The sequence below is a fragment of the Labrus bergylta genome, chromosome 4, assembly GCF_963930695.1.
Source record: "Labrus bergylta chromosome 4, fLabBer1.1, whole genome shotgun sequence".
NCBI classification, from domain to species: Eukaryota; Metazoa; Chordata; class Actinopteri; order Labriformes; family Labridae; genus Labrus; species Labrus bergylta.
This window is the reverse complement of record NC_089198.1, coordinates 17,527,514-17,553,843: the sequence shown is the minus strand read 5'-3', so window position 1 is coordinate 17,553,843 and position 26,330 is coordinate 17,527,514. Positions and strand designations below refer to the sequence as shown.

The 26,330-nt window shown below is 40.0% G+C and overlaps 2 protein-coding genes across 4 annotated transcripts in view; both read right to left on the bottom strand.

Moving 5' to 3' along the window:
• pik3r2 (phosphoinositide-3-kinase, regulatory subunit 2 (beta)) overlaps positions 1 to 22,226 on the bottom strand; it is a 35,026-nt gene extending 12,800 nt beyond the window's left edge. Inside the window, exons 1-4 of one of the 2 annotated variants that reach the window (XM_020644431.3) lie at positions 21,994 to 22,226; positions 13,215 to 14,112; positions 3,986 to 4,078; positions 1,415 to 1,492 (exon numbers count right to left, since the gene is read on the bottom strand). In XM_020644431.3, coding sequence (XP_020500087.1) covers positions 1,415 to 1,492; positions 3,986 to 4,078; positions 13,215 to 13,533 — 490 coding nt within the window. In that variant the 5' untranslated portion in view covers positions 13,534 to 14,112; positions 21,994 to 22,226. Of the gene's footprint in view, positions 1 to 1,414; positions 1,493 to 3,985; positions 4,079 to 13,214; positions 14,113 to 15,815; positions 15,944 to 21,993 lie in introns of those variants that run through there. The other variant, XM_065953904.1, reaches the window with a different exon arrangement.
• A 645-nt stretch (positions 22,227 to 22,871) lies between these two features.
• Positions 22,872 to 26,330, bottom strand: part of mast3a (microtubule associated serine/threonine kinase 3a) — a 30,359-nt gene continuing 26,900 nt past the window's right edge. For both annotated transcript variants that reach the window (XM_029279443.2, XM_020644401.3), the window contains one exon: positions 22,872 to 26,229. In XM_029279443.2, the coding sequence (XP_029135276.1) occupies positions 25,361 to 26,229 (869 nt within the window). In that variant the 3' untranslated portion in view covers positions 22,872 to 25,360. The remainder of the gene's footprint in view (positions 26,230 to 26,330) is intronic.

Sequence of the window (26,330 nt, the reverse complement as noted above, 5' to 3'; positions counted from 1 at the left end):
CCTTGAGGTAGAAGTTGCTCCACCCGAAGGAGGAAACTCACAGGCATAGACAAAGCTGCAGTAAAATGCAGTTTATGCTAGTCCAATTAGGAATGCAGACATTTATACATTAGATAGACTAAACAACCACTACACAAACGCAAGGCACAGCATAGGAGAGCTAGCTCCTCAGGACAGGATTCAGCTGTCCACCTAAATCTGAAGGACAAAGGACACTCCTTCAAGATAACTAAGTGCACATCCTGGCAAGGGAAGATGGCTGGTTTGAAACAGGTGTTAAAGGAGTTATTTATGTTAAAGTTGAAAAAAAACCATCCCTTAACGAAGGTAGTGGTCTGAGACACCATCTTTCACCAACCTACAAAGTTGTGTTGAATTATCTGTCAAAACAACTGAAGCCCAATGTCCTACCTCGGAAAATGTGACCCTAATGACCCAAACGACTGGAAGCGTTAACAACTCCTGGCGAAACTAGGTCAATGACTCAGCTAACGACTGTCATGTGAGTCATCCCTGATCATTATTATGCTAATGATTCCCAGAGGATTATATTTCTAGCTCTGTCCACCAGTTGATTTAGTTCTGAAGACACTTTTCAGACAGAGGTGAAACGTCTTCAACCAAGTCCAATAGCCTTTGGATCAAGCTTTGAACAGTGCAATAAAGGTAAATGTACTCACCATTTATTAGCTGCTCACAAGAATTCACATTTTTTGCACATGAAATATTTGTTATTTAAAGCATCAAATAATGTCTGTTACAACATGTTATTAATCACAACTACTAGGCCATTACTTAAGAGTTGTCTTTCAGTACTGACTGTAAAATGACAATTAGTTACTTTGTTGAGGAGCCACTACTGTTGATATGCATAATAAGAATACTAATAAGCAACTAGTAAATGGTTGAAATGGGTACCTCAAATCTCTGTTGAGAAATGTTATGTTTGTGTCACTTTTGGCTCCCTTAAGGACAAAGCAGTACCTCATCTCATTGCTGATTTTTTGTGTGAGTAGTGTTTTCTGTCAATAATATAATCCTGCTTTCTTTAAAAATCTCGCTTATTAAATCTTTGCTGTGTAAAATGTAAACAAGGGATGTTTTGGCAGTACCCCTTCTGACACTCACCCCATGGGTATGGTCTTATTTGCTTTTGAAGGTCATAAAAAGGATCTCTGTTCATTTTAGTCCTTTTTATAATCAGTCAAAAAACCCTTAACAAGGGCTTTAATATGAGGCGTAATCATTATCTTAAACCTAGTTTGGCATGCCTGTACTATCATTTTTCTTCAACAATAGAATAAATCTATTATAATTGTATACGACCAAATATATTGGAAGCACTAATGAATTGTAAAATTATGTTGTTTTTTAAATGTATTTGCAACAAATCAACTGATTCGGGATAACTCACCTGTGCTCAGGCTGTACACTGGGCTGTCTGCACCTGAGGATCCTGAAGTTGACCTGTACAAAGTTACACAGTCCAGACCTGACAAACACAAAATGAGCAGTTGAGTAAAGGCTCAAATATTCGAGCTGACAAGAAAATACAGTAAAACATGGAAACGGTTAAGCAGCACTGAGTAAAAAGGAAATAGTAGAAATAGTAGAAATACAAAATTTTGCAAACAAAAACAAAGACTCCTACAGCAGAACAGCTAGAAGATCATTAAGTCTGAGTGAGCTGATGGGAGAACGCAAGATATCCGGAGAATTCACCTCGAGCGAATGGGAGAGGGTGTCAACATTTACATCCTGTGCACAGTGCATAGAGTGTATGCACTCCTGACACAGGTCAGGAGAATTTCAGGAGCAGTCCTCCTGAAATTATCTAGATATTTTCAGGAGTGCATAATTGAGAACAGCTTTAGATTAACTCCAGCTATGTAAAAGACATATTATGAAGCACTGAACAGAGATGGTTATATATTGGGCTAGATAATGTCTCTTTGGAAGAAACAACTTACATTGTTAAAGATTTATATAAACATTTGTAAAAACATTTTAGAATTACTTCAATAAAATGTGAATAAACTTTGGCTGTGTGTTGTTTTAATTGGTACAGTTAATGAAAATATCCCTGAAGAGAACATTTGAACTCTGAATGACCCTATCTCTTATTTGGACCCTGGGCATTAAAAGCATTTCGGACCACTGGATCCAGACAACTTGCATCTAGGAGGCAATTCCTCGTGACCCGGCAGTCTCTCAGATAGTTGTGAAAACCTCACCAAACAGTCAGTGTGCGTGTGCGTGTGTGTGCATCCAGCGTAGAGAAATAATTCAATATCCCTGTTACGTATATTATTTACATTCAGAGACAGACCTTCTGTCGCCCTGCTTGTAAACATCAATATTGAAATATTTTCCAGTGCCTGCATGAGAAGAATCTCTCTCAGGTATAAAACTGAACGCCTGAACTGTCAAATCTACTTCCTATAATGAATCAGCTTCTCTTTGACTCCATTTCTTGACACAGTCTCTCAACACATTTTATAATTTCAGTGTCATCATTTAGGTACAAAGACTAGCAGACCTTATCACAGTTTAGAAAAAACATTCCAATAATAAAGCTCTTTCTTGTAAGTTTAGAGTATGTCATTTGTTCACACTAGAAAAGTATTAAATTAGGGATGCCGAAAAAAGTAAAAGTAGGAGAAAAAATCAATACAGCATAGTATCGTGATATTTTGCATGGCGGTATTATATCGTCTCATGGCGGCCAAGTATCAATATTTTTATTATATTAATAGCAAATGTGCTTTTCACATTTGTAATTGCTGAAAAGGTTGCACAATTAATTCTGAACAAGTTGCGTTGTTTTCAGTTAAGACTGTAATACAAACAGTTCAGACTGTGAGGTGCATGCAGCCTTTTACAGGGTTTTACTTTGATCATAGTGTTGGTCAGCTTGACTCCCAGTGTATAGAATAAAAAGACTGAAGCGAGATTAAGAGACTGAGAATCTTTTCTAATTTCACAAAACAGTTTTTTATTTAGTTTAATTTTGTGGAAATAGGGTAATATTAAGTTAAAATGCAATATATTGTATCACAATTCTCAGCATATCGCAAAATGTTTAAAATCGCAATAATACCGAATCGTGACTCAAGGATTGTGATGATATTGTACGGTGGGGCCTCTGGTGATTCCCACTCCTACCAAATTGTCACAATTTAATGTTAACTACAATTCCAGTTGTTTAAGGTCTGTTTTTTAGTTTGGCATGCATCAAAGCTAAATACTTTTTAAAAGCTGTCCCAGGCTTCAAAATAAATAAGTAATGTAATTTCAAAAATCTGCAAAACATTTGCGAACATGCCAAAAAATTGGTCACTGCTTCATAGAAATAAATGGTTTTAGTAATCTTTCAGGCAAAAATGCCAAAAGTTCACTTGAGACTGATCTTCATTTGTGAGGATTTGCTACTTTTCTCTTTCTAACATTAATGTAGAAGTACGCAACTTTTAGTTATAGCTGGTCCTTAATGTGTTTATGTGTGTGTGTGTGTGTGTGTGTGTGTGTGTGTGTGTGTGTGTGTGTGTGTGTGTGTGTGTGTGTGTGTGTGTGTGTGTGTGTGTGTGTGTGTGTGTGTGACAAACAAGCATTGAGAGAAAAAAAATGGAGGACAGAAAAATTGAGCCAAAACTGTGAATGGTCTCCCACTGAGTACTATTTGTTAATAACATGGTGTGAATCAAACCCACTGTGCAGGACTCTCACAGGCGTTCAAAAGAACTGTTCTGCAGAATGTATAAAATCTATACCAGGCTAATAATGTTCTGAGGAGGTTCTGTGTGTGTACATGAACTTGTGTGTGCACTTCTAACTGGATCCACATATCTATACATCTACACTTCTGCAAACGCAGGCGTGAGAGCAGGAGGCAAATGGCGAGAGGCAGACAGTCACACGTAGACGGAGAGACTGGCAGTCGAGACAGACAACAGACGAATGTGTTGGCCGGTTGACATGTCTATACCTCTTTTCTCTATGGCTTGAATCAAGCTGACGAGGGCTGGGGGAGCCGTCTCTGGCGGTGTGAACTGCTCGCTCAGGTCCGGCACAGAAACAGCTGAAACAACAACACAAATCACTGTTACACTTCTGGCACAAAGCCTCTGAAAGGCCACAGGGGGGCTGCAGCACCAACAAGGGCACCGTTAACTCAGAGCTGTTTGAGATATAGAGCATGTATAATGTTGAGAGTATATCAAATATGTGAGGAAAACTATAAAGTATGATGAGGCGGGATTTAAGAGCCAATTTTGCAAGGAGCACACTCCTGTTTTTAAACCCGCAGCAGTGGTTACAAGTCTGTGTAGAATGTTTTTCAGAATCTTTTTAAAACAAGGACATATGTTAAAACTTGCGTTGAATGTCCCTGTGGTGGCTTTTATTTCGAAAGGTCTAGCTGATGAGATATATGATAATAGCAAAACAATTTGATAAATGTACAAAAGAATAAAAAGAGACTTTATTCAGAGTTGTGAAAAAATACCCCCTCCCCCTAAAGAAAAACAAGAGTGCTGATGGCGAGCAAAAACTTTATCTACTTTACAACTCCCCATAGACGAAATCAAACATCTTTTCAGTCCAAGAGAAAGAGAAAGGGAGAAAGCGAGATGGGGAAAAAAGAGAAAGATCCCATTTCCCTCCCTCCCCCCCCCCCCCCCCTTTTTTTTTTTATCCCTTTTCTTTTCTCCCCTCTCACTTTTCTCCTCCCCTCTGCTCCGCTATGTCCTGCTCGGTGTTTCGCCTTAGCTCTTTGCGTGAGTGGAGCACAATAAAGGATTTAATCAAAACTCCTGAACAAGCAAAAGCCCTGTGGCAGTGTGCCAGGCCCGGCTCGGCCCGGACAGGCAGCGCCTCCTATTCAGCCCCAGAGCAGGGCTGGGAGCTGTGTGTGTGTGGGGTGGGGTGAGGGGTGGCAGGGAGGGCCTGGCCCAACCGGGGGCTTGGCAGTAGGCTCCTGTTCCTGGCACGGCTCAGCTTAACCACTGCTGATTATTAATTTGGGGAGTTCAGACAAGAAACGCAGCGTCAGCACATTCCGTTCCCCTCGCTCTCTCTCTCTGGTTCTTGTTCTCAGTTCCTTTCGATGTCTCTCGCCCTCACTCGCTCTTTCCCTCTATCCTCTCGCACTCTGGCATTCTTGCGCTTGCTGGACTTTATCTATTACTTGTTCTCTCTCCTTTTTCTACATTTCCTGTCTTACACATTTTAGTTTAAACTCAATATTTCCTTTTTGATTTCCCTCTCCGTCTCTCCCTCTCTGTGTCTCCATGCCGGCCAGTTAAACATGGAAACTTTGCCTGGCAGAGTCTCCAGCTCTCTAGCATGCACACAGACAGTTCTCTGGCTCTTCTTTATCCCTGTAGGCCATTTTGGATGGCAGGCCCCTCCCCCATCTTCTCTCATCACAGAGACTCTCTCTTCAATGTCTGCTACAGTTTAAACATGCATTAACAAACTTAAACCAAACATTAGAACAAATCTTTAGTCATGATGTAGCACCTGGCTTAAAACTATCGTTAGAAAAAAGAGACTTTGGAGCAATTTTTGATCTGCTGACAAAAGTTGAAAAAACAATAATATAAAATGACTTTTTTTATAGCCACAATCGTTTAAGCATTATCAGTACAGTTTTCTAATGCAAAAATATATTTCATTTTTTTAATGATTATTTCTTTTGCTGCTAAACAAGTTTTATATATAAGTACTTTGTGCTACATTTTTTGTGTTCAACTCTGTAAAGCACTTGAATTGCTTTAAGTATGATTGGTGCTCCATTTATAATTTGCATTGCTTCGTTCACAACACAGGAGCACTTTTTAAAAAAATCCAATCCTCACAAATGACACAAATAAACTTTATTTTAGCTTCTCATCCCAAAGCTGAAGCAAAAATGCAAATCATATTGTTTAAGAAAACAGGTTTTATTGCTTAGTTAAAAACTGCGACTGCCAATTCTCATGGAACTCGTAAACAGGTGTGTTTAGGCAGGTTGCATGCAATGAAACAGGGAAATCACATAAAAGAGGGAAATAAGTACAAATTAAGGCTATAAACCAATAGTTTGGAACGAAAGTAGGAAGGAAAAATGGTCTGCCATATTTTCCCCTAGAGGAAGGAACTTCCTTTCCCCTTCATTCAGTCAAACATAAACACTTCATTTATTCCTCCGTACTTCAGAGAGAAAAAAATGCATTCAACTTTGACTTTCATGTAAAGGAGATTTTTCTTTTTTTTTTCTTTGCTAAAGCAGCTGTAGCCCTGGAGTCTTCTTTTGGTTTTGTATAGATATGGAAAAGAGGGGGAGGGAGGGAGAGATAAAGTAAAAGCAACTTGATTGTCAATGAGAACCACTTCTTTTGCAGACTGCAAAAAAAATAAAAAAAAAGACTGCAAGCTGAGGGACAGGCATGTGAATTGACTGAGCTGAGCAAATGGGATAGATAAAGAGAAAACAGAAACAGGACAGAAAGTGTAGGTTTGCACACTTTCGCTTTAACAAGTATGTCCTGTTCAAGAAGGCTTTCATCATTACATACAGGATCTTAAGACAGTTTTTCACTTTTATCCAGATAAGTTCAAAAATCAACACAGCATGTACAGTATATCTTCATTCAACATCTTTTGTGTCAGTGAGAAAACGATAGTCATGTGAGATGTGAGCTGTGAGCTGTGAGCTATCTAGACATGAAGCAATAATGGTCTGGTGAAAGAATCAGATACCGTCTCTGTCTGTTTGAACTGACCGGCTCACTCAATCCAAAGTGAGTCCGGACAAAGCAAAGCTATGCAATGCAAAATATTTGTTTTGTATCTTCTGCATCAGCATGCTTATGTAATGCTGCTTGAAGCTGCTCTGTAACATTCTCCTTTTAGTACATATTATACATAATATTTTTTAAATGTTCTATAAAAAATGGTAAGAGTAAAATAGAGCTTGCAAAATGTTAAAATCTGTTAGAGTAAAGCATGTACGTAATAGTGTTTTCTCACCAACTTGCAAATGATGTCATTGCTTTGTGTTGTATATTGTAGGGCCCTATGAAATCACTTATTTTCCTCTAAAATCCACGTTTTCCATTTTAATTCTTCTGAATTCTGTGTTCTAGGTCATGGATCATTTTGTCAGATAAGGAAATTGAGAAATGATTAAAAAAATACATTTGCTCGCCATTATATTTTAAAAAAGGTTGTAGTGCCCAGGCGACCCCTGCTCCCTTCTGGAACCGCGCCTGCATATAAGTGAACAAGGCAGCGTGCATTTAGCATGCATTATATCTTCAATGTTCGGATATAACGCAGCGCTGTTTAACAGAGTCTGTTTGGAGAAGTTCACAGACTACAAAAGGCTGTGGGAAGATGTTCCAATCGATCATTAAGTTACTGCTTGTTGATAAATGCAGGAGCAGTGACAGATGGACAAAAGTCGAGCAGGCACTTTGACAACTTAACGTGCATTCCCACCCATAAAGACTTGGTCCGTACAGACCACAAACTGTGTCCGGTTGTACAAAAGTAAACAGATGCACGTGATGGCCGGCTTTCCTGTGTGTGTGTCAGCACACTCCTGCGATGTTTTCCGACATGCAGACAGAATACGAGCAGTTTCCACAAATTCCATTTTCTAAAGTTGATTTTGTTTTCATAGTCAAATTCCGTGATTCTGTCTGTTGTCTGCATCACGGAAAATATAGGGCCCAAATATTGTTCAAAAACACAGCCAAGTTATTTGTTTTTATTTCGTTTTAAGAAGACACAGTTCGGTCAACCTAACTTTGATTTGCTTGTTACATTTTAGATGCATTCGGCGGCTTCTTTTGGGTCACCTTCAAGACTGTCCGATTAATTATGAAGTGTTCATTAATAAATTAATAACTTTGACTGCTGATTTTTCTTCTCTTTCTCTCACAGCATAGGGACACATGCTGTCTTTTTTACATTGACTGTATAAAACATGGATGCAGACTCAGTGATGTCAACCACTGGTTCCTGAATGGAGTTTTAAAGCCCAACAATGGCGGTCCTCAGATTGAAAATTCTGTCTCAACCTAACTTTTGGTCATAAAGGAACAGGCAAAGCTGTCAAGCTGAGGCGGGCCGTAAGCCTCCTGGCAATCAGCTACATCCTGCCTACCTGTCAGTCAACTCAACCACACCTGTAAGTATGAATAACTCTTATCTCTCAAACAATTAAACGAATGATTAAACAGTTCAGTGTATGCTGATGAAGACATTAAATATACAGACCAAAATTTTAATAGCCCAAAAAATAAAGATCCATCTGTACTAGGATATCACAGACTAACATAGAAAGGCAATGCCATTAAACCAAATTATAATTCTGCTTTATTTCACCAAATTGAACCGCCAGGAATTCGCTGCCCTCTGTCCACTTAATTAAAAGTAAACTTCTTTATCAACAAAATAGGATTACATTTGCCCAAAATTTCTAACCACACCAGTTTCTCAAGTATGTGTTTCTTGTGCAGAGTGTTGACAAGGCCAGTTGGTGTCTGGCTCATACATGGTGTGAATGTTGCTGGTCAGGTTTCACTGCTAAACGTCCTCGCTGCATCCAACCATGTAGACAGGCCAAGTATCATGACTGGGCACACTATCCATTCCTCTATCACAACATACTTCAAAGACTCATATGTACAAGTGAGGCGCTGCAATCATGTAAAGACTGAGTAATGCATCTGGTTTTATGAGCCTATGAGGAGAGACATATTAATGCAGGGAGGTGATATAAAACCTGTAATTGCAGGCTGATTGAGGCATGTTTCATACAGCATGACTAGAGACCAATTTATCCTAAAATATCTCTAGAGTATCACGAAGCCTTCTGAAGGATAAGTTGATCTTTAAGTGAAGTGTGGTGTTAGACTGATGTTAACATAATTTTGTCCACACTGGACAAAGGGAATCCAAGTGGATGAAGGGTGAACTCACACTAAGCAATCCATACCATGCCCAAGCACGTTTGACCCCCCATAGTCCAGTAGTTTTGACGAGTATGAGTTTTCTAATTCTCAAGCCCAGTACACTTCCTTGGCCCTGGCATGGATGTTATAGGTGGGCTTCAGCATGGTACAGTTGCTCATGCACTCAACATGGACATGAAGTATAATCCATCCCTGTCTTCCATTATCCAGAAATCCTAGAGTGTTATCTGATTCAAAATAAGCCACAAAGTCAGTAAAGTTGCAGTTTTCTGTGTTGTTTTCTGATATGTGGACGTCGTGGACCCTTTTATTTTTTGTGTCATGCATTCGTTGTATTACGACATTATGTACAAGAGGTAACCGTGCTCAGGCCCGGTTAGTGCTGGAGCAATGTGAGTGCAGGCCAGCGGGTTATCGTATCATCTCTAAAAAGTAATAGGGTCCAGTTTAATAATTAGTGTATGTCAGATTTCATTCAACATTGATGCCAACTTCTCAAAGTGACAACAAATTCTCAAAGTGACAAGACAAACTTTCTTTTTACAACTTTGTTTTTTTTTATGTAGAAACAAGTACAACACCATTAAAGCCATTGAGGACAAACAGTACCAGGGGTGTACTATCACAACCAAAGCAACCTCCTCTTTGAAACTTTTAGTTTTCTACCTTTGAGGGTACCTATTTTTACGATTGAATTAATAATCTTTTTAGCATCAACAACCAACCCAAGCTCACTCTAGATGCTTCCATCATTCAGCAAAAACAAACTCAGACTGTTACTTTTTTTCACTCCAGCCTAGAGTTAGCGACTGTACGTTATTCATTCAGTTTCTGGTTTGCTAAAGCCATTAATCTCTTAGGAAGATGACTTCACACCTGAATTAGTTTTCATTGAAAAATCCAAGGATTTTATTATTTTCAGCTCTTCAAACTGTAAGATGCAAAGTTTCCTAAAATCAAGGAGAATAGAACAACATTTAGGAAGAAACCAAATACAGCTGGTTCTTATATTTGCAGTTGGATTGGGTGACCTTGGCTTACAATGTAGCCTTCATCTCCCTCCCTCTCCAGCCTCTCCATATCGCTTCCCATTCACATTCTCCCCTGTCTCAGCCCCTCACCCCCACACCCCCTTCATGTGTGCTTTGAAAGTGTTTTCCTGGTAAGGCACAGGGAGCGGAGAACGAGTGGAGGCCTCTCCTTTCTGCGAACTGGCCCTGCTAACATGGTTTATAGCCGCCCAGAGACAGTATCAGACGTGTATGTGAATCAGGGAGAGAGGCTCCAAAAAAAGAGGGTGAGAGGGGGGAGGGAGTGCGCGAAGGGAGGACTTTTGCAAAAATGCCAAGCCATGGTTCACTTCAGCAGGCAGTTAAAGTGAGGCCAGGGAGAGGAGAAAGAGAAAGAAGGGAAGAGGAAAAAAACTCTCTCTGGGTTTGTTGAATTGTTTCTCCTGCAAGTTGAGAAATGTTCTGCCTCAAAAGTCTGGGGAATGAAACTAGTTTCAAGCCACTATTTGTCTTAAAAAGTGCACTTATACCTCTCACCCCAAGCAGCACTATGTGCTAGTTGTGCTAACTAAGTGTTAGTTGACCAGCCAAAATCTTTTACAACTACTATCATTTATCAATGTGGAATCCAAACACGGCCTTTTTCCAACTTAATTAAAGCAAACTAAAAGACATCGTGACATACACATCTTCTGTCATTAATAAACAATCTATAAGCACAACAATACAACAACATTGACATGTGCTCAAGTATCATGCATGTTGTGGACTCTATACAATAACCTGAATTCTTTCAATCAAATGTGAGTCCTGGTTTTCTTAATCTGGGTAGGGGGGGGTTTATATAAACCCAGTAATATTTCTTCCAAGGACAGCTGATTTTTTTGGCAAGATTTACACTTGTACATGTTTCAAAAGTAAGATTAACATGTATGGCTGACTGACAAAAAGGACGTATTCATTGTAGAATTATTCAAAACAACTAAATCAGCATGTGTGACTCAAAACTAAACTAAATGAAGTCTGAGTTATTTTGCACAAATGAAACAATAAGAAACTCTCTCTCATTAGAAAGCTGGTTCTTGTAGTGCAAAAAAAAAAGAAAAAGAAAAAAGGATAACCTACAACTCAACTTTATTTGTCACTGAAGGGCGATTTGTTTGAATATAAGTGTGGGGTTTAATAGTAACAATGTTACAAAGTAGATGACAGATTTCCTTTCCTTTTTTCTGTCATTAATACAGTTATTGATTGCACATGAACTTAATGCTGCAAACAGAAGAAATTACACTTTTACTTTGAACCTTCTCATAAGAGCACAGAAAGTTGAAACCTTAGATTAATTAATTACTGCTTATTTTTAAGAGTTTAGCTACTGGATAAAAGGATGGATTAAACTATCTTTCCTAACCACTAAACCATTGTGCTGCCCTGGGATGCCAAATGTTACAATCCATGGGAATAGTAAACTGGCCACAGTAACAATCGCTCTATTCACACAACATGGAGGGCCTCTTTGCCTTTGGGGAGATAAAGATGATATTTTTTTTTAAAATTGGGGCTTGAACATTTCTTATCTACAGTGCACTTTTGGTGCTAAGCCAAGTTATCCTTCTTTCAGGCACTGCTGAAAGTTCAAAACTCCCCTTCCTAACCCCCCCCCCCACCTCCCGTCATGGTTACACTACTGCCCCTGTCACTCCGTATCACAGACACAAACGCCTCCTGCCCAACTGGTTTGTCTCACTGTCTGTCAAAGGACAAGGATACTGTTCCCTTCACCTGGCTCTGCTGCACAAAGTGAGGAACTGAAGAGTACTTGTTCACTCTCAGGTTATTCCTTTATCACAACATGCAGAAACTCCAGCTTATAAGAACTCTGCAGTCTTTTGATCACAGTTATGTTTATACCCTGTTTTTAGGACATTCTTAAAAAATATAAAGAGAAAAGAACTCAATACATTTGAATGAGGCTCAGTATACTTTGGTGTACTCTATGAATTGCCAATTGGCTCGATCAGAGGTAATTCAGAGTTAACAGCCTACGTGCACAAAGTGGTACTTATCCCATCCGTCATAAAACACACAAGGGAATCAGACAAGAATACAGCTTTTGACAGAGAATGAAGGTTTCATATGTGAAATGATGTAAAAACTTTGAATGATCTATTTTGGCCCTGTACCTATTTTTCTCTGGCATCTCATAAAAGGAAGCGATACATTTACCAGCTGCAGCCAAAAGCTATGCAGTGCAAATTATAAAAATCTTGGGGGTGTGGAAGAACTTGGGTAGCAAATCAAAGTTTTGACTTGAAGTTGTGCTCGTGAAGGTCGTCTAATCCATGCCAAGTGTTTGTTTGAATTGGACGCTGTTGCAGCTGAAGCAAGACCATCATGAATAGATATTAGGTGTGTCTCTTTTTTCAAATTCAACCAAGCAAATAGAGGTGTAAAAGAACAGGGCACTTTATCGCTACCATTGTAATCCCTGAACTGTTAAATCATTTTGCACAAAATACAGACACAGATACTAAAAATATTGTAAGTGTTTCTCTGAACACGAGTGCTAAAAAAAATCCCTCGAATATCTAAAAAAACAAACCACATCTAAAATGGTCAAAACAGCACCCCCTCGTTCTTGTGCTATCCGCTCCCAAATTTGAGAAGGGTCAATAAGAAGTCATTGTGAAGGAGAGGCAAGCATTTTTGTAGCACAGACGCAGCTTGGATGCCGCAGACACATGTTAATATGGAATGAAAAGGGGACCACACAGACAGAAAGAATCAATGGCAGACATGTACAGGAGAGTCCAGTAAGTAGACAGATTAGCCCTTTATTATTCAGCAGAGAGAGTTTGGTTAGCAATGCTTCCAAGAGGTGAGGCTTATGACGTGTTTTAAGTGTAGATTAAAGGGTCAGCTCGAGGTCACTGCCAAATGTGAGAGAACTATCAAAAATACCAAGGAGGCTGACAAAGACACACACCAACAACACAAACTGCTGTTTTCAGATTTGATTGATTGTTTTAGATGATTTTTCATTGAGCATTCGTCAGCAGTCTGCTCCTGTGTGTAAAAACGGTATCAAAAACAACAAAAGAAAACAAAAAAAATGAAAACATGCTATGGTTTTGTTCAACAAGCTTGTTCTATGAATTATCCTCTAAAATAAAAAAAAAAAGCAGGTACAGTGACACAGTTGCGAATAATTATGTGACAATGTTTAGGAAAACGCTCTCACCTTGAAACTCCTCTGGTCTTGGGGCAGCGGGAAGGGGTCTCTGGGACCTGGGTTGACTCGATGGGAGAACCATCTTGACGGAGCCCACATACTTAACGTACGTCCCTGGAAAGTCTCCTCTCTGTTTGGTGCGCTCATTGTACCCGAGGAGCCAGCCGAGGCCTTCGGGCTGCTCCTCACAGCCCTCCACATAGTTCTCAATGGACAACAGAGATGCCTTGCTGACTGTAAGAAGGTCCCCAGGCTGCAGATCCAAGTCCTCCTCCTGGTCCTTCATAAATGCATAGAGGGCAAGGTACTGAAAACCATCGACCGCCATTTTGTCAGGAAGGCAAGAATCAAAATGGCCACTGAATAGAGGATTAAGTAGTGCAGCCTGTGTCCCACTGCGACAACAGGGTTTAGCTAAACAGAAATCCTCCGCAAAAACCAAAGAGGCTGTAGAGTCACTAAACTCTTGTGGTGGACAGGGGGAAGGTGTGGGGAGGACAGAGAGTCACCCGAAGCTTAGAAGCATATTAAAAAGTTGATAAAGTAGCGTTCTTCTTCGGGTTATGTCTGTGTCTGCAGCGGTTTCAGACCTGACCAGTGTTGATGGACTGGTGCACTTTCCGCAGCTTGATACCCCGGTTGAGCCAGATGATTGAGCAGAGGGAGAGTGTTGGCAACATGCTCCTTCAAGCAGTGGAAACCTTCTGGCTGGGTGCTAGTGGAGCAGCCTGGTAAATAATTTTTCGCCAGCCACGGGCCCTGCGTCGTCGGCTCCCCGCGGTTAAAAGAAGCGGTCTGATTGGACGACGTGGGGCAGAGTAGGATGGTCCTTAATCCTCTCCGGTTCTCTCAGACTACCACATCATCCAGACAGAGATCATGACCGACCTGCATGACATAAAGCCCCCTAAAAAAAAAAAAAAACAAGGAAAGAGGGGAACATTTTTTTAAAATTTGGGTCAAAAATCAAATGTACCATCATGAAAAATAGAAAATAATGTCAATAACTTCTGCTTCCATACAAAAAAAAAAAACGTATAAATTAAGCACTAAACAGAGTACGTATGTAAAGCTTAAAGCGGTGCATTAAAATGGCGAACTGCAGCAGCTCCATGCATTTGTGCAATGTTCGGTTAGAACGGAGAGATCGGATGATGCTGCTGCGTCATGACCAACAGCAGACGAAGTCCCTGGACAGGAGCCTCCATTCCCTCCATTCTACATTCACACACTCACAGCCTTCAATGACGAATCACACTTTCCACAGGAGCAAGAAGTTTCACTCTGAAATAAATGTCCCCTTCCAACTTACACAACATCATGTGCGATTAGCAGGATCCGAAGAGACTCACGCGTAATGGCGAAGAAAACATTTTTTCGCGTATCGTGCATGCAAAGGAAAGTAGGACCTGCACCACGGCTGTAGGGCAACCAGAATGTTCTGAAACATGCAGAAACCTTTGCAACAGTTCCCCTCGGTAGGAGAGAAAAAAAGAAAAGAGAGCTCCGTGTTGCCTGAGAAATATTTTTGGCTTCATTCTGTCAAAATAGCAAAATCAGTACAAAGTCGACCACCAGATAAATTATCGAATGGATGATCAACTGAGTATCCAAAGCTTGGCACAATATGAGAAAAAAGCTAATGTTCCTTTGCATTATTTCACACTCCTTCCTGTCAACGGTTTTAAAGTACCAATCTATAGAGCAAAAAGGTAATCAGGGACTGATATCAAATATTCTCTCGTAGAGATGATTGAAAGGCCCAATAAAATGCAATGCACAAGTGGGCAGAAATCCTCGTATAACAGCAACATAACGGTTTGAAAAGGCTGGCTTAAACCACAGCAATTATATCCTTAAGAAACTCATTTTGGGGGGAAAAAATAATAATTTCAGGGGGTTAAAATAAAAGACATTTTAGATTATTATTTTAATATTCACCACCAAATATGGTGAAATTATACTTCTATGGTTGATTGATGTTTGAGCGGCGGAAAATAATAATGCTACAAAGTTCAAATTGAAAATCTTAACATCACTGAGAGATCAGACTGCGAGTGAGGAGGAGAGAGAGATTATGGTTTCCAGATTAAGAATGACATCGGTGGTTTGTGGACCAACCAAGGACGATGGTCCAGTTAAACTCTCATGACATGTTGAGGAGATGCCAGAGAGGAGATGAAGCAGGTGGAGAGGCAGGGTGAGAGGGACGCGAAGGTGGGTGGAAGTTGTGGTCCTGTATGTCAGAAAGTATTTGGGGCAATTTCCCGAAACATCCGAATCCAAATAACCAAAGGCCTGGTTTTTCGAGGCCCGATGTTGTGCAATCATTTCATAAACGTTCCTGAATGGACAATGATTTGAGTGATGCATTGCAGACGCTTAAATAAAACAAGGTGAGAGCTTTGTAAATAAACCCTAAAACCTCTTGTTTTGCATCTTTGAATGCCAAAGTGCATGCTTTTGAAACCTTAGTCTAGATTATCCCCTCTCCCCGCACGACATTCGTAAAGCGAACGCGCATTCAAACGTTCGTGAGTAAGAATATCTTCTTTATAAATAAAAAAGGAGTTATGGTGATAACAGGAAGCAGCAGAGTCCAACACTCACCCCACTTTTGGTTCAGAGAGAAGCCGGACAGGCTCAGCCAGACTCTCGGTCCAACATCCTTCGAGTCGAGAAGCAAGAGGTGCCAGGCTAGACACGTGGCACTGGCATACCCAACCACAGCCCGCAATCCTCACACCACCATAACCCCCCCCCCCCCCAACCCTAAAACCCCCCTCCCTCCTCTCTCCACCTGCTCTACCCCCCCTCTCCAACTCCAAACACACACAGTGTTGCCTCCAACTGACAACTCCCCCCATCTTCAACCAGCGAAAAAGTCCAGTCGTTTTTCCAGTTGCCGTGTTTTGTTTATAGTCAGAGCGCTGCAGCAGAAAAGAGGAAAAAAGTAGACGAAGTGAAAGATAAAGCAGTGTGAAGGGAGTCCTCGCATGCTGTAATCCTCTTTCATTATTCAGTTCCGGAGCTGAAAAAGTCATACGAGGTGAGAGAATAGTCATCTGTGTCTCAGTCCTGGTCTGATAGTGTTGTAGTAGCTCAGCAGCAGAAACAGCTGTCAGGCTCAGCGTCACTGGATCCATTTCCCTTTTTGAAAATGACTTTTTATTCAGTCAGAGAACAGAGCGACAGAAAGCAGTAAGAAACTAGAGTGAGACTGAGAGACGGAGCACTTTGCTATCAGCAGAGTCCACACGGCTGAGGGAGACCACAGGAAAATAATTAATGAATAGGCAGCAAGTAACTCGCTGTTGCTAGAGAGAGGGAAAGCTAATCCTGCACTCTGATTGGCTGCTGCTCGGGCCATGTGCTCAGCAGTCACCAGAGAAGCCAGGCAAATCAAGGAAATGTTCTAATATTAGAAAATGTATCTAGGCAGTGATCAAACATCTGACCCAAACAACTCCAGCGTGTCACACACACTTGACTTTTTTCATCTCTGCAGCTGGGATGATGGCTCGGTTTTTTGATGAAATTATGATTTAAAGCAAATGAAACTGCAGCAGGATGATGATGAAGAGCATAACATGGATAAACTGCAAGTTGCTCCTGATTGGAGGGTATTTCATGAGTCATGTTGGAGATGTGCAATGGGATGAGAGGGGGAGATTTATGTTTTCTTAGTTGACAGGGAGATAAATGTGATGGTTACATGAAGAAAAAGTTTTTAAAAAAATCACTCTGGCATTCAAAAAACAGAAATCATGTGAAAAAGCAAGCTACAGACACATTTTCGATTATTCAGTGAAACAGTATCTGCTTCACAAATGTGCAATTAAAAAAGTGATCTAAAAATATGTCAATATAGATATTCATATTTCGTAATTCTTAGTTTAACTGTGGGGGAAAGTGAGACCTAGATTAAACTCAAAATGGCATCAAGACGGTCCTTTGCAGTCGTCAAATGAGTCGTGATGCGTTTAGTCAGCCAGTAGAGCTCTGACCTGTTCATTATACACCAGCATGCATAATGTAAAATGGCAAATAAGCTATTCAGAGCATCACTAACACAGTTGACCGATACAAGAGCTCCTGACACCACAACCAAAATACCGTACATGTTTATGTATATTTCAAGAGAATGATTTTCAACCGTTGTTGTTGAAAAGAAAAAATAAGGTTTGGTCATTTGAAGTACCAAAAGGGGAACTTGAGACTGCTGAAATGTTGTGATCATTCGCTGCGCTTTCATGTTTTAGGTCAGTGCAAAATAGACATCAGTTTGAGATTAGATTGTTGGTTAAGCAAAATATCTGAGGATATTATTTGATTTTTAAATTTGACACTTTGCTCTATTTCTTGATGATTAAAGCCGCTAAGAGAATAACTGGTGGATCTTTAAACTGTTGCAGCATATTTAATGAACAGACTAGATTTGACTAGTATTTGGTAATATAGATAAAATCTTCTGTCACATAAAATATAACTTCATCATGTAATATTGATATGTTGGTGTATCATTTTATAGTACATTTTAACAAAAATGATGTACTACGCTTTGTCATATAGACTAACTCTACATAAACATCAAATAATTACCTTGTGACATAAACTCTCAAAAGGCATCTGCCACATTTGTTTGAGTCAATGAACTTGTCAGTGGTCTCTAGTAAATAAAGGATATTCTTAAGCAGTAATCCTGTCATCTGTGTTCATTTTGATTTATGTTGCCTTTAAGTAAAGCTCCCATAAAGTGAATCCAGGGTCTGTTATAAGGTTGTTGTGAGTAAAGATATATATATATATATATATATATATATATAAAATGCATTGCCTGTGTCAATACAGATACAACACTTCTTATTTCACATTTCATTCTGCCAACATCTTCAATTGAGATTCAATAACAGTGATATCTATGTGGATCAGTGTAAAATAAATATGCCAATAATCTTTCTACTGAATCTTCTTGAGTTTGACTGTAAACGTGCCGTTCTCCTATAAATTGAAAAAAAGAAGTGAACTGAACCAATGTGATTTTGACCATTGGATGGTAAGGAAACCTCTTTTAAATATACAATATGTAGCATTTTATGACAATGTTTAGATAAAAATATCTAAATTGATTAAAAAAAATTGACTAAACCTTAAATATATTTTACTTTACCTCAAATATTTTCCAACAGGCGGCCGTCATGATGAACCGCCATGACAGACAGAATGTTTATTGTTGCCGTGGAAACACCAGATGTTAGACCGCTACATTAGGAAGCGGGAACTGTTACTGAAAGCTGCTGTACTGTTGTTGTATGTGCTGCTTTGATAAAAACGTCATGTAAATTATCTTAGATACGTCATCATAACTTATTAATAAACATATTCTCTTCCTCAGGTCTGTTTCGCCTGTTTGTCTTCACGAGCTCAACGCGGAGTTCGTTTTTCACCCTATAATGACCAGCTTCACATCTGAAAGCAGAGTTTGTGTCCACCTCATATATACGGTCTGTACTTATATATACACATACAACTGTAGGTTTAGAGAGAACTGATGTGCTACAGATCTGGCATTGTGGTCTTATTATTTTTACACTGTTGAAAGGAAGAATGTGCAAAATTTTACACATTAATACAGCAGAAATCAAGTATATCCTATGTAAATGTCTCTCTGAGTCATGACTGTCTACAATGATGGAGAAGCGTGATGGCAGCGAGTCTTGCCAGCTGTACTGTTGTCGGAGCCGCGTTTACATCATGTTTACGTCATGGACAGGACGGCCTATAAAGCTGTTTTAGTCAAGGACACGTCAATCGATGTGCAATATGAAGCTACGTGTTAACCGAAGTGTGCTAACATTAGCCTGCTAACACAACAATGCAGGCCAAAGGCAATTGCTTGAGCAAAGGCACAATGTTGTGTCTTAGGGCGCGGTCACACTGGCAATCTGTACCATGCCTAAGCACACTTCACCACTACAGCTCGTTTGACCAGTGTGACCGCTACATACCCTGCTCAAGCACGGTACACTTCGTTGGCCCTGGCACGCTTCGGAGAGGTGTGCTTTGGCACGGTACGGTTCATGCACAAGCACGAGCACGTGGGTAAACAACGTTAACAGCCTTTATTATGAAGATATCTGGACTGTTCTGGCTGTATTTGACTAAAATGACTCAAAGTAAAGACACAAAGTAGCCGTCATGTTCTCCGATGTCTGGACGCAGACTCAACCGCGCGTCTCTTTTATCTTTTTCATTTATTTATCGCTGTATCTGTACAGGACAACATTGCCAGTGTGACCGCGCTCTTAAAGACAGTTTCTAGATTTCACTCTCAGATTATAAATTCCAACTCAGTGGTTAAAAAATGTATTTTGTATTTATTTTGGTATCAGCAGAAACCCAGGTGTTGTGTAAAACATGAAGGACAGAAGTTTAACAGAAAAATGAGTAAAACCGAATCTAACAATATCAAAACGTTTATTGCACATTATATTTCTCTCATACTATGCTGCTGGCCTAATTCCATGCATCAACAATGCTGCACTTTTCTCTTGTTCTTAAATGTTAGCAACTGTGACAGATAAATGCACTGCCCAATATTTATACATTTAGGTGGACACACAGTTATTGCTTTAAAGTCTGTGTATGTGTTGGCCCTCTGTTGCCCTGCGGGTGAGGAGCTGACTACAGAGACACCACGCATGCAGCCTGGCCTCAGGCCATCTGTCCACATGGAACTGAAAAATCTACTGCGCCACAGGGAGGACAGGCAAACTACAAGGCAGCTTGTGACGACTTATTTTTCATCCTAAAATGGGAGCTCTGGCACTTTATGATTTGAGTAATGTTCACCTGAACTCTATCTGTCCTTAATGAGGCTGAAAAGCTCACTTCACTAAATAGAAACATCTGCTGGGAAGATTATGTAGCACTGAGACGGTACTTTTCAGAAAGTCGAGTACACCACAAGGCTCTGCAGTTAGAGAGAACCTACTGTAATAATCAGGAGTTACAAAACAGTGGCAACTTGAAAGTTAAGTTGGTGTAAAATGCAATCTTAAGTGGCTACGTTGACAAATATGAACATTTTCAGTTCAGCGAAGGAAGGAAATCTGTGAAATATGAAAAGTTGGCACCGTCACAAGCTCTTTTAACTGCGTAGTTAGCGTGTAGTGAGGGTAAGTAAGACTCATCCTTATTTCTTTAACCTATCTAAAAACAGTCTGTTAGTTATCCAAACAAATTGCGTATTTTCCCCACACAATCAACCTATTAATAACACAGCATTGGCAAAGCTCATCAAGTTCATATAACTGAGTTGAAAAGAGAAACCAGTTTTTCTAGATTAGTGATGAAGCAAAATATGTAAGTGCCACTTTTATCAAATCAAACATCATTAATGTGTGCATTTGACAGGTTTTCAGTCTGTTACTTGACAGTGTTACTTCAAAAATACTAATGATCTAAATATTATTGCAGGATGTGTAGAGGTAAAACAGTGGTTACCTATCAGCGTTCATATTAGCAATCGATCACATACAAGACAAAGGTTTCCAACAATTGGATTCCTTTATATATATATATATATTTCAAACTATCACATGCTTTTCTTGGGAAAGTATCCAAGCTCAGACCCTTCAGGGTTTTAACGGAGCAACACTAAACTGTCCTTAAAGCTGTACTTTGTTGCTATTTTGATCAAATACCAACATTCATGTTTAACTATATCCTCAAGCTATAAGGACGTATTAAAAAAATAACCACCACTGTGCTGCTGTTTAGTTGCTGCGTGTTGTTTAGTTGATTAAGCCCCACTGACATATGACTCTTAGATGTAAGATCCACTGTTAGTGGAAGTTTAAATTCAAAAGAGCCATGCGAGTCATTCTGAACACTTTTAAAGACATTGAGAAGAGTGGGAAAGTCTTTACCACAAGTCATGCGTTATATTGATAAAGCAATGTAATGAAGGAGTGACATTTGGTTGCATAATGCTCGATTCAGCAATTACAAAGGGGGAGGGTGGTGGTGGGGGGCTTCACACAGTCGAGTGGCTTGTTTTATCATGCAAGTGGCCAAATTTTCATTAACTCCTTAAATCCTCAAAACCAGATATGAGATGTTATAGACACAAACACACATCATGTCAGGCCTTCAGCTATATGAGGCCTCCACACTGCATGGCCTCCTGTGGTCTGCAGTCAATGTAAAGGCACTATTATAGTATAACATACACTGCCAATGTGAAAGTCAGGGAGCACACTGCACAGTGAGCTGTGTTCAACTCAGGCAGTACAATTTGTCAACATTTTTATCATGAAAAACATTTTGGATTTGAGCATTACATCCTTAAACATGTAGGTTTAAATTCGGTATAAATCCACAGCTTTAACTCTAATTTATAAGATAGTTTAAAAGTCCTCTTTACCATAATCTCTAGGCATATCAAGCCTAAACAAAACACACACAACATAACATCAGTATTATTATTATTATAACGTTAGAAGTTAAAATCCACATTAATGTTTCACTAACGTAACGGGCTCTGCGTTACACGTCAACTGGTGAGTAGCGCGAGCAACGTGCTGCAAAACTACAAAAGTTGCATTTTAGCGCAAGTTGTAAAGTTTAAATAAATAAAACCAACAGGACCATTGAAGGTAAAACTTATTGAAGTAGATTAAAAGTCAACAGCGTGAAGTTGCGTGCGCTGAGCACACTTGCAGCCTCCATTTTCCAGTACAGTGTTTGCTGTACTGGAAATGTGCAATAACTTGGAAAAACTCACCCGCGGATATTTCTTGACTCTCCTCACTTTTTGTCTGCGGCGCTTTAACACTTCAAAGTGGACGACAAAGTCCGCGTGGTGTCTTTTCTGAGGACGCAAGCTTCGCCAAGTGCATTAAACTTCAAGCAAACCCTTTGCTCGTTAATTGCTTCGCCTTCTTTCTCTCGCTCTTTCTTTCTTTTCCCGTTCATGACTCCCTGCTCCCCTACACAGCCATTTTCCAGCTCAGCACGGCGCAGGGAAGGGAGAGTGCGTGGGAACTAATATGAAGAGCGCGGAAAGGGACGAAGCCGAGCGGAAAAGCCCGAGCGATTAGTGAGGGGTCACCGAATGGCCTCGGCTTACAAATTACATTTTGAGGCTGACAATTTTGAGCCTTTTGAGACTGTACATTTCTCCTCCTTTGAAATAAAACTATTGTTTGTTTAAATAAAATGCGTTTTTATTTCATATCGAAAGGACATCGTATTTTATTAGCTTACCATTAATATCTTGTCTCCCAAAGATTGAATAGGCCTACGTATTAAACTCATTTACTTCTTCAGACATTTCTAGCTCTGTGAGTGGTTAAGGTTTAAAACAGCTAAGCCTTGAAGGGGTAAAAAAAATATCTGATTACTTAAACCATAGAAAAAAAAAAAGGAACATTTATTTTAAAGGACAGACTTGGTCTACCATAAAAGTTGTAATAAAAAAAACATGAATCATGTATGGTGTATATACAATACCTATCTTTACACCGAATCTACATCTATTTTTTTGCATATCAGACTTGTCAAGATAGTAAGTTAAATGTGTGGACAGAGCACATGGACCTACCTTTGGACCCTGGATTTTTAAATTGTGTTGTTTAATGGACAAATTACAAGCACACATGATTTGTATTTCTGGACATTGTAGTCCCTTTGCAATTTATTCAAGCACTGTTAAGACAATAAAAAAACAGACAGTCACACCAATCTGCATCAGATACCCACATGGTAAGAGTTTCACAAAGGCCAGCTTGTCATCAGGGGAGCAAAATATTTTTTACAAACACACATACACACACACTAAAACAAGTGACATTTGAGCACCTGTGTTAAGAGTGAAGACATGGATTTCATCACACAAAGACACACATTTACACAATGGGGAAAAAAAAAGAAATTAAGAAATTGTGGTGATTTATTTTAAAGAATGATGCCAATCTACACTTATCAAAGTCTCAATTTTATAATATTAATAACATGATGGGTTTGGTGGGGGTATAACGATCAGATCCTTAGAACAGACAAGGATGGATATTACATCAGAAATTCAGTGATGATACACAGACACACAGTTCTTCCACCACACGGTACACCAATACAAACTTCTAACCTCTAAATTGAACCCCCACAATCCATAACCACATTTTAAGGCTAAGGTTGTGATAAACTTCCTTTTTAAAGTTTCAACATAAACAGCTCCCAGGACATTTCAAATCACAAATGTTCAAAATTAAATGTGGAAAGAAACAGGACAAAATTATTTTCATTAAAAAAAAAATGTAAATAAAATGAGAGAAACAAGCTTTTTTTCAACTGCTAATCCAAACAGTTTCTAATAGAAAACAAATGACACCAGTTATAAATGGAAAGATGTGGAAAATAAAGAAAACATATCTGAAAACCAAATTACAGCTGTTTACTTCTCATTTTAAATTCAAATTATTGACTGAACATCAGATTTTAGAATTCAACGCCTTAAAAAAAAAAAAAAAAAAAAAAGCTACAAAATGGTGTGTTGTAAAGTAATCATGGGAATATTATAGAGGGATGTGAAGCACGCACAATGCTTTGAGGCCCAGGCTGCCACATTACAGTGAGAGTATACAATTTACGAGTCCATCTACTCTCACAAGGTCACTTTAAAAGAAATCACCACTCACGGCTGTTGTAAGGTCCACCATTGTTTATACGATATACATCAACAGCATTGGCTATTATTAGTACTGCAACACGACTTTTCCATATCAAAATGTACAAAAAGAAATCCCCTCGACTCATTCCTTCATCCATTCAGGGCCTCTGGTTTTACTCCCCTGTCATTCACTTTTCTTCATAATTTAACACAACCATGGAGCCCACTCACAGATTTGCTCTAAAATGTAAACATTCATTCAAAATACCCATTAAAAAAAAACAGCCAAGGGAGCCAGTTTTGTTGGTTGCATCTGTACAATTTTTTGAATCCTGCGGAGAAGGAGATCGTCCTGAAATATAAATGTGCTCTAACTGTTACACGGCTACGATAACTTGTGCAAATACATCAGCTAAACACTAGATTAGTTAGGAGCTGGACGGAGGCATAATTGAACAAGATATTAGAGGACAGAGAGAACAGTGTGGTTTCTGAAGGTAGACACAAAACTTTTTCTACACACTTGAACACTAATCAAGTAAGGAGTTAATCCAGACACATTTTTTTAGAAGACAGACGGCAAGTGGAAGTTGAGCCCATGCATGCATGAAGTTTCTTATGTACAACTACAGTACCTCTTTTTTTTATGGTTAAACCATGCTTTGGCACCACAGCTAGGCTCACAAGTGTTGAGATGTTGATATTTGTGTCTTTACAAAATGTTTATACAAGGCCTGTGCTCAGGTCAGGATCGATGAGTCCAAATGCTCACAACTCACAATCTATAAGATACATTTCTTCTGAGAGGCAGCACATGAGATCATCTGCAATTGCATCATTCATAATATGTTGCAGGACAAACACTGTTGAGTTTGTTCAAAAGACCAAATCTGAACACGAAACAACACCCACTTCTACACGGGCATTGAGGTATAAAAAATATCGATGGAAAAAGTTATCGACTGGTGTTACCTGCCCTCTTTCTGCAGCTACACCTGTAAAACAAACCACACTGTAACTGCTTGGCTTGGCTTTCTTTGTATGTGTGCAGTTCTTGCAATAACAGCTGAAGCATCCAAGGCTTTTTGAGCGACCCAAAAAAAACAAGATGAGCATAAAAAGTCATAAATACGTTTCTTCATTTAAAACCAAAGATATTTACAAAATACATCAGTTACAGGTGCCACAGTGATTTGAGAACCAAAAGAGAAAACAAGCGCCCAGGAAGTAAACATCATTTGGAAGTCATTGTTCTGTTAACAGTGTTGCAGAATGCATATATTACTGAGAAACAACACTGTGAATTTGCTTTCCTGTCCTAAAGAAGTTTGCTTGTGATGATTTGGGACTTGGTCACATTTTTCTGGACACACATGCAAGGCCTTCAAATGTCAGAACAGTGTCAGGTCAAAGACTTCTTCACAAAGTCAGTCTCCTAAGTGAGACTCTTTGTTGACCTTTTCTCCCTGAAAGAGTGACTAAACTAAAGCCGTTCTTTGTCTTTTGACTTGGCATTCAACTGTGTTGTTGTACCCTGTGCTCCTCTTCCTTCCAGCTTCGTGTTTGACTCTGACTGGGTCGAGTTGAGCCAAGACGCCTTGAACACCTTCGATTGTGTGACAGGAAGCGTTGGACTCGGTGTCACTTCTCTCTCCTCCAAATCATCGAAGCTCACTTCCTGCACCGCCTCTTGTTTCTTGAAGGAGTCCCGTCGCTCGGACAGAGCAAGCTTCCTCATCACCACCACCTCTTTGGAGTGGTGATTACTGCCGCGGTGTTGTGGCGAGGCGGTAGAGCGGTGGTGCTCGCTGCCTCCGCCGGCAGAATCATGGTGGCCCCTCTGCCCTCCAATGTACAGCCCATGGCGGCCATGCTCACCAACACAGACAAACCCCGTGGCGGTGTCCCCTTCCATGTCCTCTAGCCCCTCCCCCTCCGACAGAGGCACCTCCATGGTATGGCGGCGGGTGCTGTAGGCCTTCCTGTCTCCATGGTAACCCCCTGTCATTTTGTCTCCTGTCAGTTTCTCTGCCGACTGGACCCTCTTGAGGAGCGGTGACCGTGGCGGTTCGGCACTTCGGGGACGCACAGAGTGGCGTGCAATTGTGGGAGGGGACAAAGTCTTGCCATGGAAACCCTGCAGGGATTTGGTGTGACTTGGGAGGCAGGATGGGGAGCACTGAGGAGAGAGGGGCTGAGGAGGTGGGATGCAGGCAAGTGGAGAAGGAGGGATGCTGCTGGTTGACTTGCAGCGGCCAGCTTTGGTGTAGCGACCCAAAACATGAAGGGAACTGGGACGGGCCTGTGGAACGGGTGAGTTAGGAGAGCTAGAGCAAGGAGAAGAACTGGAATCTGACGGAAAGAGAAAAATGAAAAGCTCAGCATTATCTGGCATTTTTCCCAAGGGAAGATGTCAAATCAAAAAAGGGAAAGAGACAGAAAGCCCCCTGTTC